The following is a 20,542-nucleotide window of genomic DNA, read 5'->3' as shown; positions in this document are numbered from 1 at the left end:
ATGGTGTTTTGTGTGGTGTTGTGTCCTCTGCAGCAGTGTGCTGCACATGGTGTTTTGTGTGGTGTTGTGTCTCTGCAGCAGTGTGCTGCACATGGTGTTTTGTGTGGTGTTGTGTCTCTGCAGCAGTGTGCTGCACATGGTGTTTTGTGTGGTGTTGTGTCTCTGCAGCAGTGTGCTGCACATGGTGTTTTGTGTGGTGTTGTGTCTCTGCAGCAGTGTGCTGCACATCGTGTTTTGTGTGGTGTTGTGTCTCTGCAGCAGTGTGCTGCACATGGTCATGTGTGTGGTGTTGTGTCTCTGCAGCAGTGTGCTGCACATGGTGTTGTGTGTGGTGTTGTGTCTCTGCAGCAGTGTGCTGCACATGGTGTTGTGTGTGGTGTTGTGTCTCTGCAGCAGTGTGCTGCACATGGTGTTGTGTCTCTGCAGCAGTGTGCTGCACATGGTGTTTTGTGTGGTGTTGTGTCTCTGCAGCAGTGTGCTGCACATGGTGTTTTGTGTGGTGTTGTGTCCTCTGCAGCAGTGTGCTGCACATGGTGTTTTGTGTGGTGTTGTGTCTCTGCAGCAGTGTGCTGCACATGGTGTTTTGTGTGGTGTTGTGTCTCTGCAGCAGTGTGCTGCACATGGTGTTTTGTGTGGTGTTGTGTCTCTGCAGCAGTGTGCTGCACATGGTGTTTTGTGTGGTGTTGTGTCTCTGCAGCAGTGTGCTGCACATGGTCATGTGTGTGGTGTTGTGTCTCTGCAGCAGTGTGCTGCACATGGTGTTGTGTGTGGTGTTGTGTCTCTGCAGCAGTGTGCTGCACATGGTGTTGTGTGTGGTGTTGTGTCTCTGCTGCAGTGTGCTGCACATGGTGTTGTGTGTGGTGTTGTGTCTCTGCAGCAGTGTGCTGCACATGGTGTTTTGTGTGGTGTTGTGTCCTCTGCTGCAGTGTGCTGCACATGGTGTTGTGTGTGGTGTTGTGTTCTCTGCAGCAGTGTGCTGCACATGGTGTTGTGTGTGGTGTTGTGTCTCTGCAGCAGTGTGCTGCACATGGTGTTGTGTGTGGTGTTGTGTCTCTGCTGCAGTGTGCTGCACATGGTGTTGTGTGTGGTGTTGTGTCTCTGCTGCAGTGTGCTGCACATGGTGTTGTGTGTGGTGTTGTGTCTCTGCTGCAGTGTGCTGCACATGGTGTGTGTGGTGTTGTGTTCTCTGCAGCAGTGTGCTGCACATGGTGTTGTGTGTGGTGTTGTGTCTCTGCTGCAGTGTGCTGCACATGGTGTTGTGTGTGGTGTTGTGTCTCTGCTGCAGTGTGCTGCACATGGTGTTGTGTGTGGTGTTGTGTCTCTGCAGCAGTGTGCTGCACATGGTGTTGTGTGTGGTGTTGTGTCTCTGCTGCAGTGTGCTGCACATGGTGTTGTGTGTGGTGTTGTGTTCTCTGCTGCAGTGTGCTGCACATGGTGTTGTGTGTGGTGTTGTGTCTCTGCTGCAGTGTGCTGCACATGGTGTTGTGTGTGGTGTTGTGTTCTCTGCAGCAGTGTGCTGCACATGGTGTTGTGTGTGGTGTTGTGTCTCTGCTGCAGTGTGCGGCACATGGTGTTGTGTGTGGTGTTGTGTCTCTGCTGCAGTGTGCTGCACATGGTGTTGTGTGTGGTGGTGTGTCTCTGCAGCAGTGTGCTGCACATGGTGTTGTGTGTGGTGTTGTGTCTCTGCAGCAGTGTGCTGCACATGGTGTTGTGTGTGGTGTTGTGTTCTCTGCAGCAGTGTGCTGCACATGGTGTTGGGTGTGGTGTTGTGTTCTCTGCAGCAGTGTGCTGCACATGGTGTTGTGTGTGGTGTTGTGTCTCTGCTGCAGTGTGCTGCACATGGTGTTGTGTGTGGTGTTGTGTCTCTGCAGCAGTGTGCTGCACATGGTGTTGTGTGTGGTGTTGTGTTCTCTGCAGCAGTGTGCTGCACATGGTGTTGTGTGTGGTGTTGTGTCTCTGCTGCAGTGTGCTGCACATGTTGTTGTGTGTGGTGTTGTGTCTCTGCTGCAGTGTGCTGCACATGGTGTTGTGTGTGGTGTTGTGTCTCTGCAGCAGTGTGCTGCACATGGTGTTGTGTGTGGTGTTGTGTTCTCTGCAGCAGTGTGCTGCACATGGTGTTGTGTGTGGTGTTGTGTTCTCTGCAGCAGTGTGCTGCACATGGTGTTGTGTGTGGTGGTGTGTCTCTGCAGCAGTGTGGTGCACATGGTGTTGTGTTCCCTGCAGCATGGTAGTTGTTGTCCTCATATCTAAATAAACACACTGCTGATCTTGCAGGCTTAGTGGGGTTCAGACACACACACACACACACACACACACACGTCTCATGTTCTCTGCTCTGCTTCAACCACAGATGACCACAGCCGAGTGCGACTGTCCCCGCAGAACGACAAAGGCGGGAACGCAGCAGACTACATTAATGCAAACTTCGTGGATGTAAGGAACTCACTTTAAATCACTTTCCTTTTTCCTTTTCAGCTAGTTTTGAAACGTCCTTGAAAGGAGTGTGTGTCCCTCGCGCTAGTCCAGGCTTATAACGGTCTTATAATGGTCTACAAAGAGGACTCTCATCACCGAACGTTCTCAAATGAAAGTCAGTGCCTCCTGTTCTTTCCGGAGCCATTCTCTATCCAGCCATCGTCATGTTCAGGTGCTGTTGTGCCATGTGTCAGACTGCTAGCCAGCTCCTCCTCCTCCTCCTCCTCCTCCTCCTCGCTCCCTCCCGTGCAAGGCACAAGGCTTTGTCTGCGGCTCTGCTGCTGACAGGGGCTGAAAGGGAGTGGGTTGGTTTCCTCCAGCGGCGAGGATCTCATTTTTGTCTGCGTCTGACAGACTCGTTGTGTGAATGCCGTGAAGGTTATCCCACTGCCCACTGCCGAGTACTTTCTCTCTCTACCTTCTGAAGGGACTGGTAAAGTAAACTGGCTGCCTGCTGGAAACCAGTCAGGCTGCTGGGTTTTGTCCACTTGTGTGTATGTTTTCTCTCCTGGCCTGACAAACCCACTTGCACAGGGCAGTAAATTATATCATGTCCTGTATCAGAGAAACATCTAAAAATAACTTGTGGGTGGCGCAGTGGTTAGCGCGGTCGCCTCATAGCAAGAAGGTCCTGGGTTCGAACCCCAAGGTAGTCCAACCTTGGGGGTCGTCCCGGGTCGTCGTCTGTTTGGAGTTTGCATGTTCTCCCTCTATCTGCGTGGGTTTCCTGCCACCCAATGACTGCTGGGATAGGCTCCAGTATCCTGCGACCTGAGAGCAGGGTAAACGGTTTGGATCATGGATGGGTGGAACAAACTTGTGTCTTTTTGTTCACCTGATTCTGCTTTGTGTTGCTGAGGTTTGATGTCTCGGCCGTGTCGAGTGGATGACAGGATGTCTCTGTTTTCAAAGTGACGCGTTCTGTCGTCCCATTGGGTCGTTTTAGAGGTCTGAAGGAGACGCTGTTGGTTTTGTTCTTCAGGGCTTGACCAGGCCGAGGGCCTACATCGCGGCTCAGGGGCCACTGAGGTGCAGCACTGAGGACTTCTGGAGGATGGTGTGGCAGCAGAAAGTGGGCGTGATCGTCATGATAACCAACCTGATGGAGAACGGCAGAGTGAGAGCCCACATTCAGCCTAAACCAGTTTCATTAGCCTTCAATAATGCTAACAGACCACACAAGGGAGTTGCATTGTGGGATTGGTGTCTTTATTAATCACACATTTATAAGTACCCACTAATAATTCATTTTGTTTCTCGTACAATTTTCAGTAAAAACAAATCTCAAAGTGTCAGATGCCATTAAAAAGGCCATGGTAACGCCCGGGTGGCGTGGCGGTCTATTCCGTTGCCTACCAACATGAGGATCTCCGGTTCGAATCCCCGCGTTACCTCCGGCTTAGTCGGGCGTCCCTACAGACACAATTGGCCGTGTCTGCGGGTGGGAAGCCGGATGTGGGTATGTGTCCTGGTCGCTGCACTAGCACCTCCCTCTGGTCGGTTGGGGCGCCTGTTCAGGGGGGAGGGGAAACTAGGGGGGAATAGCGTGATCCTCCCACACGCTACGTCCCCCTGGTGAAACTCCTCACTGTCAGGGGAAAAGAAGCGGCTGGTTACTCCACATGTATGGGAGGAGGCATGTGGTAGTCTGCAGCCCTCCCCGGATCAGCAGAGGGGGTGGAGCAGCGACCAGGATGGCTTGGAAGAACGGGGTAATTGGCCAAGTACAATTGGGGAGGAGAAAAAAAGGGGGGGCATGCTAGCTGCATCCACATGCTAGCTAGCTCATACAGCTCCTGTATGCTAGCTCCTACTTGCTAGCTTCTGTATGTTTAGGTGTTTGTTAAAGTTTAGTAATGACAGTTCATTTAACGTCATGTTAAACCTGGTGTCCCCACAGAGGAAGTGCGACCAGTACTGGCCAGTCGAGACGCAGGAGGAGTATGGTCACTTCCTGGTGACTGTCAGGAGCAGCAAAGTGTTGGCGTACTACACTCAGAGGACTTTCACCCTTCGAAACACCAGCCTCAAAACGGTCAGAGTCCATACTGAACCTCAGAGCCACAGCCAGCTTGGACCAGTCTGTATTTTAAGTCTCCATGTTCCTTTTAGGCAAAGCAGATTCATCAGTGATGATTTCACTTCTCCAGAAAATGAGCAAATGATGTATGTACCCACAGCATGCTGCAACATGGCGGGCAAATTTCAGACAACTCCCAAACGTCACAAATTATTTCTACTCTTTGAGGAACTCTAAACTAGCAAAATTATTTTTCACACCTGTGTAGTTTCCCAGACAGCATTCCAGTGGTATGAATGATTATTCTGTAAAATCATACGTAGTGTCGTCTGTTCAGAAAGCAACCTGTGTTCATTTGGTTGACGCAAATAATGCTAACATTATTTGTTAGCGGCACGGTGGTGCAGTGGTTAGTGCAGTCACCTCACAGCAAGAAGGTCCTGGGTTTGAACCCCGGGGTAGTCCAACCTTGCTGGGTCGTCCCAGGTCATCCTGTGTGGAGTTTGCATGTTCTCCCCGTGTCTGTGTGGGTTTCCTCCGGGAGCTCCGGTTTCCTCCCACAGTCCAAAGACATGTAGGTCAGGTGGATCACCGTACTACATTGTCCCTAGGTGTGTGTGTGTGTGTGTGTGTGTGTGTGTGTGTGTGTGTGTGTGTGTGTGTCAGCCCTGTATGATGGTCTGGTGGCCTGTCCAGGGTGTCTCCCCACCTGCCGCCCAATGACTGCTGGGGTAGGCTCCAGCATCCCCGCCACCCTGAGAGCAGGATAAGCGGCTTGGATGATGGAGGGATGGATGTTTGTCAGTAATAACATAGTAATGGTAATAATAAAGAGCTTAACGGACAAAAAATTACAAGTGGAGCATAGAAAGAAGCTGCTAGAGTAAATGACCATGGAATAAGAGTAAGAACAGCACCACAACAAAATGAGAGCTTCTGGTATGAACAGGGTCCATCGCCTCGTTTTAGGGAGAGCAGCTGGTAACTGAATCAGAACTCAACTTTGGGTCTAATCGGGATTCAGAATAAATGGTGTCACACAGATCTCATGGGACCCGTTTTAATCATCATGATAAATGAGCGGGTTCGGGGCATCCGGGTGGCGTAGTGGTCTTCAGTTGTCTTCCAACATGGGGATCTCCGGTTCGAATCCCCGTGTTACCTCCGGCTTGGTCGGGCGTCCCTACAGACACAATTGGCCGTGTCTGCGGGTGGGAAGCCGGATGTGGGTGTGTGTCCTGGTCGCTGCACTAGCGCCTCCTCTGGTCAGTCAGGGCACCTGTTCAGGGGGGAGGGGGGACTGGGGGGAATAGCGTGATCCTCCCACGTGCTACGTCCCCCTGGTGAAACTCCTCACCATCAGGTGAAAGGAAGCGGCTGGTGACTCCACATGTATGGGAGGAGGCATGTGGTAGTCTGCAGCCCTCCCCGGATCAGCAGAGGGGGTTGGGCAGAGACCGGGACGACTGGGGAGAGTGGGGTAATTGGCCAGATACAATTGGGGAGAAAGAAAAAAAACAGCAAGTTCCTTTCTTGATTTCTTTCTTGAAAACTGTGATTAAAATATGAATCATTAATTACAGAAGATTATCTAGTCTAACCCTGTGACTTTATTTCAATTTTGTCTACAAAAAAAAAGAACTCTGCCACGAGCAACTTCCTCTTTCTGTCTTTTTACTTCCTGTTTGCTCCTTCCCACTGGCAGGGCTACCAAAAGGGGCGATGCAACGAGCGGACCGTGACTCAGTACCATTACACCCAGTGGCCGGACATGGGTGTGCCGGAGTACGCCCTCCCACTGCTCACCTTCATCCGCAGGTCGTCGAAGGCCCGGACTGACGACATGGGGCCGGTGGTGGTACACTGCAGGTGCCGCACATGCCAGTAGACCACACACAGTACTCACATGTTGTCTCTCAATGGAGGTCAAGAGTGTTTTAGCTTGGTTGGCTCATCAAATAAACTCAGAAATAATTTTACATGGTGGCACGGTGGTGCAGTGGTTAGCGCAGTCGCGTCACAGCAAGAAGTTTCTCGGTTCGAGCCCCGGGGTAGTCCAACCTTGGGGGTCGTCCTCTGTGTGGAGTTTGCATGTTCTCCCCATGTCTGGGTGGGTTTCCTCCAGCTGCTCCGGTTACTTCCCACAGTCCTAAATTGTCCCTAGGTGTGAATGTGTGTGTCGGCCCTGTGATGGTCTGGCGGCCTGTCCAGGGTGTCTCCCCACCTGCCGCCCAATGACTGCTGGGATAGGCTCCAGCATCCCGCGACCCTGAGAGCAGGATAAGCGGTTCAGATAATGGATGGATAACTTTATGCTCGCCCTGTAAGGCGATGAGCAGATGAGCTCTTCTGGGCTGTGGGGGTGCTGGGGCTTCCTGTGTGGTTCATATCGGCAGTGTTGTGGTACTGATGTAAGCTCCAGTGAAATGCTGTCGTGCACACTCATTTACTCACTACCTTCGTGTCCTAAAATAAAGCTTACACAGCTGAAAGACCAGAGAGCTCTGAGGATGAGAAGGTAAAGCCAGCATGAAGGAACAGCATCTGAAACTTGTTGTGAGGATCCGTTGGTGTTCCCTGAGCACAGGTGCTGTTCTGTCTCACATGAGGTGTTTCAAGAGTTCTGAAACCAACACAAAAAACAGTTTGCCTGGGCGTCCAGGTAGCATAGCGGTCTACTCTGCTGCCTACCAACACGGAGATCACTGGTTCGAATCCCCATGTTACCTCCGGCTTCGTCGGCCGTCCCTACAGATACAATTGGCCGTGTCTGCGGGTGGGAAGCCCGATGTGGTTATGTGTCCTGGTCGCTGCACTAGCGCCTCCTCTGGTCGGTCGGGGTGCTCTGTTCCAGAGGGAGGGGGAACAGGTGGGAATAGCGTGATCCTCCCACGTGCTACATCCCCCTGGTGAAACTCCTCACTGTCAGGTGAAAAGAAGCGGCTGGTGACTCCACATACAGTGCTGCTTGAAAGTATGTGAAGCCCTTGAGCAGTTTAGAGTTTTCTGTTGTTTTACCATGATTTTCTTATTCTATCATCACCAGTTTTTATGTATGAAGTGTCAGATATATGTTTATCAGTTGCATGTACTTGTTTAGTGGGACTTGTTTAAGTAGCCCAAAAAATTCATGAAACATGGAATTAGGGTATGTGCAAAAGTAAGTGAACCCCCAGCTGCATTGGTTAAGTCAAGCAGGTAACAGACTCAGGTGAAACACATTTGGGTGCTTAATTAATCATTTGAGCAGACCAATGAAATGAGACATCCTTGGGAAAGGGTTTGGCCTGCACTAATTAAAAGAGAGAGGAAACCGACCAAACCACTGTGGTCCCATACAAATCAACAATGCCGAGAGCAAAGGAGATATCCGAGGACATGAAGAAGAGGGTAGTGACAGCCCATCAGTCTGGGAGGGATATAAAACCATCTCCAAAAGATTCCAGCTCCATCCATCCACTGTAAGACAAATAATTTACAAATGGAGGGCCTTCAACATGACAGCAACTCTGCCTAGAAGTGGACGCCCATCAGAACTATCACCCAGAAGCACCAGAAAAATAATAAATCAGGTAAAGGCCAACCCACACATCACCTCTAGAGAGTTGCAGACCTCTCTGGTAGCATCTGGGACAAATGTGCATGCGTCTACCATCAGACGGAAATTGAATAGCCATGACATTCATGGGAGGGTTGCTAGAAGGAAGCCTCTGCTCTCAAAAAAGAACAAAACTGCCCATTTCAACTTTGCCAGAGAGCACTTGGACAAACCAGAGGCCTTCTGGAAGTCCATTCTCTGGACAGACGAGTCCAAAATAGAATTATTTGGTCACAATCAAAACCAACATGTTTGGAGAAAAGCCAGCACTGCATATGAAGAAAAGAACCTCCTCCCAACAGTGAAGCATGGTGGTGGAAATGTGAAGGTCTGGGGTTGCTTTTCTGCTTCTGGACCTGGACGACTCCATATTATCCAAGGAACCGTGAATTCTCCGGCATATCAACAAATTCTTGACCAGAATCTCCTGCCATCAGTCAGGGAGTTGAAGCTGGGACGAAAATGGATTATGCAACAAGACAATGACCCAAAGCATTCCAGCAAAACTACAAAGGAATGGCTTCAGAGAAAGAGGATTCGTACTCTGGATTGGCCCAGTCAAAGTCCGGATCTTAATCCAATTGGAATGTTGTGGCGAGACCTGAAGAAGTTGGTACATACCAGATGTCCCTCCAGCCTCTCTCAACTGGCTGAGTTCTGCAAGGAGGAGTGGGCAAAAAGCCCCATAAGCAGATGCGAGAGACTGGTTAGTGGTTACAGAAGACGTTTGACGTTTGGTTGAAGTAATGGCTGCAAAAGGAGGAGCCACAAGCTACTAATACAAGGGTTCACATACTTTTGCACATGGTAAATTTTCAGTTTTTGTGAAATAAACCACCTTTGTTGAATTAAATAATGAAAATATATCTCTTTTTGTGTGTGTGTCCATTATTTGGAAGGTGTGCTTTACAAATTGGGATTTGGATGTATGTGTAATAAGCTTATTTTAATGGTTTTACAAAAACAGTGACCATGTCCGGAGGGTTCACAAACTTTCAAGCAGCGCTGTATATGGGAGGAGGCATGCGGTAGTCTGCAGCCTTCCCTGGATCAGCAGAGGGGGTGGAGCAGAGACCGGGACGGCTCGGAAGAGTGGGATGATTGGCTAAGTACAATTGGGGTGAAAAAATGCGGGTGGGAACAGGTTGACTGTGAAGAACTAGCATTCCTTGCATTGTCCCACCTTACTGCCATGTGATGAAGAACCTCAGCTTGTTGTCATGTGATGAAGAACCTCAGCTTGTTTTCATGTGATGAAGACCATCAGCTTGTTGTCCTGTGATGAAGAACCTCAGCTTGTTGTCCTGTGATGAAGAACCTCAGCTTGTTGTCATGTGATGAAGACCATCAACTTGTTGTCCTGTGATGAAGAACCTCAGCGTATTGTCATGCAGGTTTAGCAGCTGCTGAACACACAGAAATGATAAACACTGCTGCTGAAAGCCAGATTTATTTATGTTCACTTATTCAGTGCATTGTTCTCACCACTCAAGGTCTCTGTCCTTGAGTGGGCACAGCCTACATGTTCCAGGGGTCATGTCTTCCGTGTCGTGTTCCTCTGCAGCGCGGGCGTGGGCCGGACGGGGACGTACATCGTGCTGGACAACATGCTGCAGCAGCTGCGAGAGCGGGGAACCGTCAACGTCACGGCTTTCCTCAAACACATCCGCACACAGAGGAACTTCCTGGTCCAGACAGAGGTCAGAGGTCACCACTCAAAACCTGCAACCCTCTATGGAACAGGTTTCTGTGTAACTGAAATCCGGGAGGATCCCGGCCTGCTTACACAATGCTCAAGGCTCAGCGTTTTTGGTTTTTACCAATTTTCACTGAAAAACCCAGATTTTTTAAAAGGAGCAGGTGGGTTTAAACTGATTTTCACACGGATTTTATGTTTCCACGGATCGAAAGGTTGTTCCTGATCGTGTGAGGTTATGTAACAGTGTCCTCTTGTGGCGAAATTCGGCATGCTGGATGGCTTTGAAAAATAAAAACCGAAAACACTGAGCCTTGACAACACTTCACTGGTTTTCAGTCTCACTGCTTTTGAGTTGTTGTTTTTACAGCTTCACCCGTCTCTACACCTCACCGTCCATCCCTTTTATGTACTACACAACCACAATCTTCTGCTGTTGGCCTCAAAATGAACATACCGTAGCACATCCGGTTAGCGTGGCAGTCTATTCCGTTGTCTACCAACACGGGGATCGCCGGGTCGAAGCCCCGTGTTACCTCCGGCTTGGTCGGGCATCCCTACAGACACGGGAAGCGGGATGAGAGTATGTGTCTTGGTCATTGCACTAGCGCCTCCTCTGGTCGGTCGGGGTGCATAGCGTGATCCTCCCACATGCTACGTCCCCCTAGTGAAACTCCTCACTGTCAGGTGAAAAGATGCGGCTGGCGACTCCACATGTATAGGAGGAGGCATGTGGTAGTCTGCAGCTCTCCCCGGATCAGTAGAGGGGGTGGAGCAGCGACCAGGACGGCTTGGGAGAGTGGGGTAGTTGGCCAGGTACAATTGGGAAGAAAAAAATCCAAAAAACAAAACAAAAAGAACATGCTAACACCGTGTTAATGTTGATGTGTTTCCTAAAGGGAAATAATCCGTGTTTTGTTTCTCGGGTTTATTTTCTGACAGCGGGGACAAGCGGTGGTGCAAGCGGTGGTGCAGGCAGAATGAGGGAAGCACTTATAGGTGTAGGACTTGTTGAGCTGTAAACAGAATGGCAGTTTGATTCCCTCTGTCTCTCCAGGAGCAGTACGTGTTCATCCATGACGCCTTAGTGGAAGCCATCTTGAGTCGGGAGACAGAAGTTCCCTCAAGCCTCTTCCACAAGTACGTGGATGAGCTGCTGACCCCGGGCGTGTCAGGCAGGACGCCGCTCGAGAAGCAGTTTAAGGTCTGCAGGTTGTCCAGCTCACACAGCCAACGCCACAGTCTTTTTACTTTGTGTTTGCTACAGTTGTTTCTGTGGCATGGTGACACAGGAAGTCTGGAAGTGTTCAGTAGCCAATCACAGCAGAGCAGGAAGTCAGAGGAACAATAGATTTTAATCCTCAACGTGACTTCTTGGTTAAATAAAGGAAAAGTTACGTTTTCTTCTTAGCAGTTGGTACATGGGACACTCCAGGACCCAGCACGTTGACACGTCTGGGACCGTTTTGATGATTTAGTGCTGTAGTTCAACATCCAACAAGTCTAGTTCATTTTTTATCACTGTTCCAGTCTCAGATGGCTTTACACTCACACAGTAAGAAACTGGTAGTTACATCACACCACAGTAAAGACCGTCTCTGTCCTCAAACCCTTTATTCAGATGAGGAAAACTCCATAGAAGAAAAATAAATTCACGAAAAAATGGGAGAACGTAGGAACGGAGGATGAAACACAGACAGAAGCCTCAGCAAGAATGCAGTACTACTGCAGGACAGATATTACCATGACGACCACTTTACTAATACAGCATAGATGTTATCATTATGACCACACGGGATATGTTACCATGACTACCCCCACTGTGTACTGTACTAATACAGTATAGATGACACCATGACCACTATTGTATACAGTATTAATATGGGATCGATGTTACTGTGACTAATACTGTGTACTGCATACTAATGAGAAGAATATGAGGAGGTAGCTCTTGTAAACCATTTACAGTAAAGTCCAAACTTTAATGGCAGGCTATTTTAAACCATCTGAGACGGTGGTTTCTTTAGTTCCCTGTGCTGAGATGGATGACGTGTTTGGATGTGACCAGGTGAGATGTTTAGGACCAGCCTGAGATTTCCACTAGAAATGAAGTATGTGTTGGTTCAGTGTGAGTTAACCCGGTTGGGTCGGAGCTCATAGCTGAAAGTAAAGAGAGGAATGAACCGCGCTGTGATGTTCCTTCAGTTAAACCTGGTTTCTGCTCATCCTACTGCAGATCCTGGCTCCTCAAAGTCCCTTCTGTCCTCTAACAATATGTTCCTGTTGTTCTGTAGTTGATTTCCCAGTGCAGCTCCAAGCAGAGTGACTTCACCACAGCTCTTCAAGAATCCAACCACAAGAACAGAAGTTCTTCTCTGATCCCCGGTGAGTTCCAGACATGTTGGTTTTCTGCATGGGTGCAGGAGGAGGAAGAGGAGGATACAGGTAACCTAGAGACACAACTAGAGCTGCTGCTGTGGAGGCTGTTAGTGGAGGAGGTGCTTTTGACAGGTCATCTTCTCTAATATCAAAGGTTTTGTTCACTCCTTCAACACCTGGGGACTTCTCAAAGAAGTCACAAGATAAAATTAGTTTGGAGAGCAGTTTTCCTGTGAGAGATGCTACACTCTCTCTTTTGTTCAGTTTTTCAAACAAGCGATGTCTTTGTTTGCAGTTGAGAGGTCACGAGTACGGCTTTCTCTGGTGGCGGGCGAAACATCTGACTACATCAACGCATCCTACATTACAGTAAGACCAGAAACCCAGCCGCAACAGGGGCCTCATGTATCAATTGTTACTATGGGCAAATTTGTGCATACACACTCATGGGATTTTTTAGCCCTGAAGTTTGTCTCAGAGACCAGTGTAAAACCTGGGTAACACCTGAATTTAGACACCGGCTGGCTAACACTGATGTCTTTGCAGGCCTGGGTGATGGCTCATTGCAAGAGGTAGACAATAGATGTCAGGAGGAAGGAATTACAAATAACCATCATGCTTTGCTGCTGACTGTCAGACAATCTTGAGGGCTAAAAACTGCCATGGGTGTGTACGCACAAATTTGCCCATAGTAACGATTGATACATGAGGCCCCAGATCTTTAGCCAAGTCAAACCAGACTGTTAACTGGTCCGTTAAGTGGACCAGATCTGAACAGATCTGGTCCACTCTAGACCGGATCTAACCATTTCAAATCATTTTTGCACCATTGTTTTACACGTCTGGAAAGTATGGAGATGGGATTTGAAAACCTTTGCAGGTTTTGAAAAGTTTGCAAACTGCACAAAACATTTGTTGGTCTGAAGAAACGCTGTTTTGTCTTGCTTTACATGAAAATAAATTTCCCAGTTCAAGAACACAGCTCACGCCATACTTTATATTATGAACTGAGTGGTGATGATGCGTATGAAGCCAGTTACACACTGTGCTTCACAGAACAACAAAGGAGATAAAACTCATGGCTGTATCTCTGCAGGGTTACCGACACAGCAGAGAGTTCATCGTGACCCAAAGTCCGCTTCCAGGAACCATTAAGGACTTCTGGAGGATGATCTGGGACCACAACAGCCAGGTCATCGTGTCTCTGCCTGGAACAGCATCAGTGAGTTCTTCGTCCATTCTCCTAGATCTGAAATTGCAGTGGATTAGTTTTCATAATCCTCTGTTGAAACCTGTGTTGACTGACAGCTGATGGGGGCGTTCAGCAGATCAGCTTTAGTTAGAATATAAACCTTATCCATCCATCCATTATCCAAACTGCTTATCCTGCTCTCAGGGTTGCGGGGATAATGGAGCCTATCCCAGCAATCATTGGGCGGCAGGCGGGGAGACACCCTGGACAGGCTGCCAGGCCATCATGGGGCCACACGGCCCTGTGATGAAACCTTGTCATAAATCTGATCATTCATCTATCTTGAGGTCAAGAGTGAAATTCTCTTTCTGAAGTTTTAGTGACACTAAGTCTAAAGTTTTTTGCCCCTAAATTTTGCATCTTACAAAATAAATAAGAGTTCATGTTTTGTCCACCAAGTTTACACACCAACTCTGAAAAGACCATCTGTCAGCAATGTTTTCAGAGCGGTTTAGATTCTCTGCGGTTTTTCCATCAGTCAGTATGCTCCAGGCGAGTTTAGGGAGTTGTTGGACCAAATGGATGGATTAAAACAGTAAAAAAAAAAACCTGTATATTTTACAAAAGAATCAGACTTTGTGTGCAAAGGTCTTAATGCTAATGTCTCTGGTCAGGCTGAGGAAGGGGCGGAGCCATGTATATTCTGGCCACGCAAAGGGCAACCAATCAGCTATGAGACGTTTACTGTCACTCAGCGAAGTGAGACAAAGGTGTGTCTGCCCAGTGAGGAGCTGCTGGAGATCCAGGACTACATCCTGGAGACCAAACAGGTGAGACCAGACCCAGAACAAGATGGAGACTAATCATGGGAACTGAAACAAACTGGAAGCCCGAGCACACAAAAGGTTTTCCACATAAATGTACTTGTGTTGGGGTCCGCGGTGGTGTAGCGCTCTAATCATCGGCTTTGTGTCGATGCAGTTGCCCACTGGGGTCTGGGGTTTGCGCCCCGGTCTTGTCAGATCCGACTATGGCCGGACTCTTTGAAGCAGCAATATTGGCAACGCTGTCTTCAGGAGGGGGGCGGAGTCTGCTTGTGTTCGTCACATGACTGCGTCTCTGAGTGTGTTGGAAAAAGCAGTGGTTCGGCCTGGATTCGCCACGTCACGAAAGTGGGGAGGCGTCTCCTTCGAGACTGCCGGCCAGAGAGATGCCGTTGGCGAACGCATGCAGTACAAGGGTGGGTGTTTGAATTAAAAGTAGGGATCGATTGGCCACTAAACTGGGAGAAAAAGGGAAAAATCAGAATTTAAAAAAAGAAAAAAAGAAATGTACTTGTGTTGTGGCCTCCTGACTAGATCCTCTCTGTGTTGTGTTAACTCTCAGATGTATGTAGCTTTGGGGAAAAGTGTCTGCTAAGTGAAGTTATAAACTGTAAATTAAACAACTGGCTTTGGCCAAAGAAAATGTTGAACACAATACATTCCTATTATTACATGTAAATCTATAAAATATACTGTTAATGACTGGATTTAATTCTCCATTTGATGGACACGTCAGCCTGAAATACCTCCCTGTCTGTCTCTCTGTATGTCTACATCTCTATCTATACATGTGTTTGTACGTGTGAGTAAGTAAAGTAGGAAACGCTCAGGTTCTGTTCATGTGAAGCGTGTTGGGTTGGGTTGGGTTGTGGATCAGTTTGTTAAGCTAGTTAGCTAGCTAGCTGCGGTTCATGTAGTGGTTGGGTCTGGATGTCTCCTCTTTCTGTGTCCCAACAGGACGACTACGTTCTGGAAGTGAGACACTACCGATGTCCACGCTGGCCCAATCCAGACGCTCCCATCAGCAACGTCTTCCAGCTCATCCATCTGCTGAGAGAGGAGCGCTCCCCTCAGGAGGGCCCCACTATCATCCACGACCAGTAATGCCCCTATAAAAACGTCTTCTCATTGTTACACGAGGTGGGAAAGTGGACATGTGGCTGAAGATTAACACACGTGTTTCTGCAGTCGAGTCCCTCAGCTTGCCTGTTCTCCTTCAGCAACTTCTTCATGTCTTTAAAAACAGCTGACTGAAGATTCACTTTGCTTAATGTTTGCATCAAAACATGGACCTGCTGACCTAACTGTCCACCGCTTCCCCTCCCCCGCATGCCCTCTGACCTCCAGAGCGATGTTTTGTTTTCTATAGCCAGCGAAGGTAAATGCTGTCATGAAACACGGCGGTGGAGAAAGTCAAAAGAACGTTTTCATGGCTGACGTCGGTCACTTTCCAAAACTAAAGCGTTAAAGGCCAGTCAGTGATGTGTGCGACCATATCACAAGGAGGGCTATAGACACGCCTAATTAAAGAGGTTGAGTTGTAGGTGTAAAATAATCATGTTATGTCTTTCTCATCAGATGGTAATAGAAGTTGTGGGTGTGTCTTACAGCCATTAGATATGTGAACACAGCTTCTTCAGCATCAGAACACATCAGAAACACCCATTTAGTTGTTTACTGTTAGTCCTTGTATTAAGACACCTGTCAATCAACGTGGGAGCGACAGCAGCTGCCTGTGCTGTGGTCTGTGTGGCGGTACTTTGTGGATTACGGACTGAACCTTTACTGTGTGTGCGTGTTACTTGCAGGCTGGGCGGCGTGGCTGCTGGCACGCTGTGCGCTCTCTTCTCTTTGGTTTGCCAACTGGAGGCTGAGAGCTGTATGGACGTCTTCCAGGTGGCCAAGATGGCAAATCTGATGAGACCAGGAATGTTGTGTGACGTGGTACGAGCTAGTTCCCCTCACACACACTGCTGCACTCACTCACACTCTCATCCACTTCCATTTCTTTTATTTGTCACATGCGCAACACAGCGTGCAGACATCACTGGTGATGAAGTGCTCGGGTTTAGTTCAACCTCAGAAAAGATAAACAGTATGACATCACCAAGTTAAAGTTAAAACTACAGAAAATCTAAAAATTAACGATATACAATCATAGAATAACAGTTTTTACAGTCCAGCATGAGATGTAAAATTCACAGTATTGAGAGTCCAGGAAAAATTAAAAGCTAAAATCCAACTAAAATCACACATTGAGATGTAAACATTAACAGAGGACAGTAACAGTACTCACAGAGGTGTGTATGTGTAACAGTACTCACAGAGGTGTGTCGGTGTAACAGTACTTACAGAGGTGTGTCGGTGTAACAGTACTCACAGAGGTGTGTAGGTGTAACAGTACTTACAGAGGTGTAACAGTACTCACAGAGGTGTGTAGGTGTAACAGTACTTACAGAGGTGTGTAGGTGTAACAGTACTTACAGAGGTGTAACAGTACTTACAGAGGTGTGTCGGTGTAACAGTACTTACAGAGGTGTGTCGGTGTAACAGTATTTACAGAGGTGTGTAGGTGTAACAGTACTCACAGAGGTGTAACAGTACATACGGAGGTGTGTCGGTGTAACAGTACTTACAGAGGTGTGTCGGTGTAACAGTACTTACAGAGGTGTGTCGGTGTAACAGTACTTACAGAGGTGTGTAGGTGTAACAGTACTTACAGAGGTGTAACAGTACATACGGAGGTGTGTCGGTGTAACAGTACTTACAGAGGTGTGTCGGTGTAACAGTACTTACAGAGGTGTGTAGGTGTAACAGTACTCACAGAGGTGTGTAGGTGTAACAGTACTCACAGAGGTGTGTAGGTGTAACAGTACTTAGAGGTGTGTAGGTGTAACAGTACTCACAGAGGTGTGTAGGTGTAACAGTACTTACAGAGGTGTAACAGTACTCACAGAGGTGTGTAGGTGTAACAGTACTTACAGAGGTGTGTCGGTGTAACAGTACTTACAGAGGTGTGTAGGTGTAACAGTACTCACAGAGGTGTGTAGGTGTAACAGTACTTACAGAGGTGTGTAGGTGTAACAGTACTTACAGAGGTGTGTAGGTGTAATAAACATGTCACATGAAGCTGTGCATGCTGCAGAGAGAGAACAGTGCAGAATAAAGTGGAGTGTGTATTTCGTAAGACACAGAGACAGTTATGTGTGTGTGTGTGTGTGTGTGTGTGTGTGTGTGTGTGTCTCCTCAAGTGTCCAGAGTCTTTGCTCAAGTATTATCTCATTTTGTACTACACATATATTTGTATACATTATTTTATACCATACTCTCTTTATACACATTTTATATTATATATGTATATATTTACAAATGTTAATAAAAAGTATAACGTGTGTATTATGAGAAAGTAAAATATAAGGTATATGACATGTTGCATTATATTGTGCTTTATAAATTCATCCTGGTGCACTTGCTTTAAGGAGTCTTGAACACAGAGTGTTTCGGTGTTCCCTCTCTCCTGCAGGAGCACTATCACTTCCTGTACAAAGCCATGCTGAGTCTGGTGGCGATGCAGGAAGACCAGACGACCCTTCAGTCCCCTGACAACGACAAGAGCATGGTGACGGACAGAGCCGGCACGGCCGAGAGCCTGGAGTCACTGGTCTGAAGATCTGGACCAGGACTCCCGTCAACCTGCTCGTCGGTGGAGATGAGTGACAGCGCTTTGCCTCGCCCGCCCTCTACGCCAGGCTCAAACTACAAGATAGCCTGTCTCGATGATTTCTATAAATCCATTTCTCCAGACTCCACGGCACACTGCTTAAAGGAAAGTCCCTGAAAGTTTCGGACTCTAAACTAGCTGGTCTTGGAAGTCTTGTGGTCTGAGCCTGGACGAGTTTGCTGAATGAGTTTCTTCAACGCCGGACATGGAAACCCTGTTGACTGCGTGCCTTTTTCTAGATTTCAGCCTATAATTCTAACAACTTTATACATCTGTAGACTAACCACCTTTTTTAATCTCCTGCTGCACTTACAACCTTTCCAAAATTTTATATTTATTGGCGGGAAGCCAAGTAAAAAGGGAAAAAGCGTATTTTACATGGAATGGTGTTTGTTAGCTTGTCTCCTGTGTGGGGCTCGTGCTCTGCAGCAGCGCTGTGCTATTGAAATCAAGTGAAATAAAAGAGGGCCTGGATAACATAATCTAATGTACATAATATTATAGTACTCAACTTGATGGACCAAATTTCTATTTATACCTCTAGATTTTTATATTTTACCATTTTAGTGCATTCAGATGTATGGTTTGATTCTAATTCTGTAGTTGAAAGATGTTAATGTTTAAATCTACTGATCTGCATTTTGTAACAGACTAAATGTTTGAGTTACTGACAGAAAACACTGCTGTGTTACTAGCTAGCTGATTAAAGTGACAGGAGTCTAACAACAGCGCCCCCTGGTGGTTCGTCTGTTTGTCCGGTGGCTGTCGGAGGGAGCAGACGGGCTTCGTGTTAACACAACGTTCAGTTCACCCGCAGAAATGTGAAAACACCATTTTCATGCCGGAGAAGGTAGGAAGTTTTCGGTACACACGAACGTTTTCAGATCCATCTATCCATTCTCCAAACCGCTTTTCCTGCTCTCAGGGTGGCGGGGTAGTGGGGCAGATAAGCTTGTATACGGAAGGTATTGTGCATTTTATGACCAAAGCATGAAACTGTCTCCAGTGTTTCTATACACCATGAAGTTTGTTTTCAGACGTGGAAACACTTCCGATTTGACCTCTGGAACTCGTCAGAGGGTGAACACATTTCGGGCTGTCAATTTTTTGGGGGTTTTTTTCCCCACATTTTTCGCGGGCACAAAGGCAGTATAGATCAGACGAGAAAAAAAAAGGAGAGTTCTGGAGCACAATGATCATCTTAAAATTGCTTTAATAGGTGAAGGCAGACGGACATTTCAACAGCAGTATAGGCTATATCAATTGTGTTTTATTTTCCAAACATGAACAAATGGGGGAAACACCCACCACACACAAAAACAAAAACTCAAAAAAGTGGACTTCACACAATTTTTGTTAAATTTGACTGAACAGTGTGGTCAGTCGGCATCTCTTAACCCACCCTACGATGACATTTATTAGTTCAGTATGGTCATGTGTGTCCTTTGTAAGCCTAACAGTCTCCTGAGCATAAGCAAAGGGCAGTACACTTGAGGGCAGCCTTTTTGCACTTGCAGCGCGTAGTACACCCTTTCTTGCAGCCACAATGGATAAGTTCATAGCAGCTCTGTGAGGCTTCTGGAAGGGTGGTCCATAGTGGCTGCCATCCCATTGCTTCCTTCACCCAGCCCCAATCAGAAGGGCTTGGCAGCTAAGGGTCAGCTACTAAAGCTTTGCACCAGACACTGGCCTGATAGGTGGCCTGCTTAATGTGTTGCTCTAGTGCAGCCTTTGTGGGTGGCATGTTCTCCAGAGCTCTGGATTTCTGAGTGAAGAGCTGTGTTCTAGCTTCATTGACCTCTGTGATTTCGCTTGTCCTGTCGTACATCAGCACCACAAAGCGCTCCAACAGTGACTTGGACAGCTCACTCACATCACCTTGCATCTGCATGAGCTCACTGAAAGTCTAGTCACTTCAGGGAAAGCCTTCCAAGTCTCCCAAGCAGTTTTCTTTCTTCTTCCAGCAAATGCTGAGACTGTGTCACACCCCGTGAGTGCTTGGAACAATGGGAAAGCAGCACAGGTACTTGGATCCAGCTTGTTGGCTACTTCATGAACCCCAATATATCTGAAGCTGGTGCCTCTACCAAAAGCAATCCACATTTCCTCTGGCTTGATCTTCCTAAACATGGCCACGGCAACAACATCAGTGTCTACAGTACGAATAATCACCTTCTTGCAACCCTTCTGAACAGCATCTGACACATGCAGAAGCAAGCGTGTGTCTGCTTCCTCGTGAGAACATGGAGTGAGATTCGTCAAGTCACACAGGGCAGGAGAGCAGAGCACCATTTTGCCATGAGTTGTGTAAAATTCTTTTCCATCATCTACTGGGATGCAAGTGACTTGCTGGGAGAGGAATCCAAACAATTCTGTTTTGTTCTTATCAACACGCAGAAAGTCTTTCCAGTGCTTTGGCAGTGCAGTGGTTGGCATCACCCGTCTCCTGATTCCCTTCCCTCTCTTCTGTCGGGTGGTTCCTTTCAGACTGTCTGGAATGTAGACATCCCAGATGATATCAAGACACCTTGTTTTCTCAAGCTGGGATTTTGCATACGGCACAGAGACACTGTCTGCATAGTCCTGGAAGGTCTTTGCTGTACCAGGATTCAGCATCTGGACCACAGCTGCACCATC

The 20,542-nt window shown here is 47.6% G+C and overlaps 1 protein-coding gene across 1 annotated transcript in view; it reads left to right on the top strand.

Moving 5' to 3' along the window:
- The window catches only part of LOC130113910 (receptor-type tyrosine-protein phosphatase zeta-like), a 132,377-nt gene extending 113,749 nt beyond the window's left edge, over positions 1-18,628 (top strand). Inside the window, exons 22-34 of the mRNA XM_056281610.1 lie at positions 2,351-2,433; positions 3,458-3,592; positions 4,376-4,510; positions 6,201-6,364; positions 9,658-9,793; positions 10,847-10,993; positions 12,084-12,174; positions 12,464-12,537; positions 13,265-13,390; positions 14,035-14,190; positions 15,142-15,284; positions 15,993-16,128; positions 17,708-18,628. Coding sequence (XP_056137585.1) covers positions 2,351-2,433; positions 3,458-3,592; positions 4,376-4,510; positions 6,201-6,364; positions 9,658-9,793; positions 10,847-10,993; positions 12,084-12,174; positions 12,464-12,537; positions 13,265-13,390; positions 14,035-14,190; positions 15,142-15,284; positions 15,993-16,128; positions 17,708-17,851 — 1,670 coding nt within the window. The 3' untranslated portion in view covers positions 17,852-18,628. The remainder of the gene's footprint in view (positions 1-2,350; positions 2,434-3,457; positions 3,593-4,375; positions 4,511-6,200; positions 6,365-9,657; positions 9,794-10,846; positions 10,994-12,083; positions 12,175-12,463; positions 12,538-13,264; positions 13,391-14,034; positions 14,191-15,141; positions 15,285-15,992; positions 16,129-17,707) is intronic.
- The last annotated feature ends 1,914 nt before the right edge of the window (positions 18,629-20,542 follow it).

Source organism: Lampris incognitus, chromosome 6 (assembly GCF_029633865.1).
Source record: "Lampris incognitus isolate fLamInc1 chromosome 6, fLamInc1.hap2, whole genome shotgun sequence".
Lineage (NCBI taxonomy): Eukaryota > Metazoa > Chordata > Actinopteri > Lampriformes > Lampridae > Lampris > Lampris incognitus.
The sequence above is the reverse complement of the archived record's forward strand: the minus strand, read 5'-3'. Positions and strand labels throughout refer to the sequence as shown.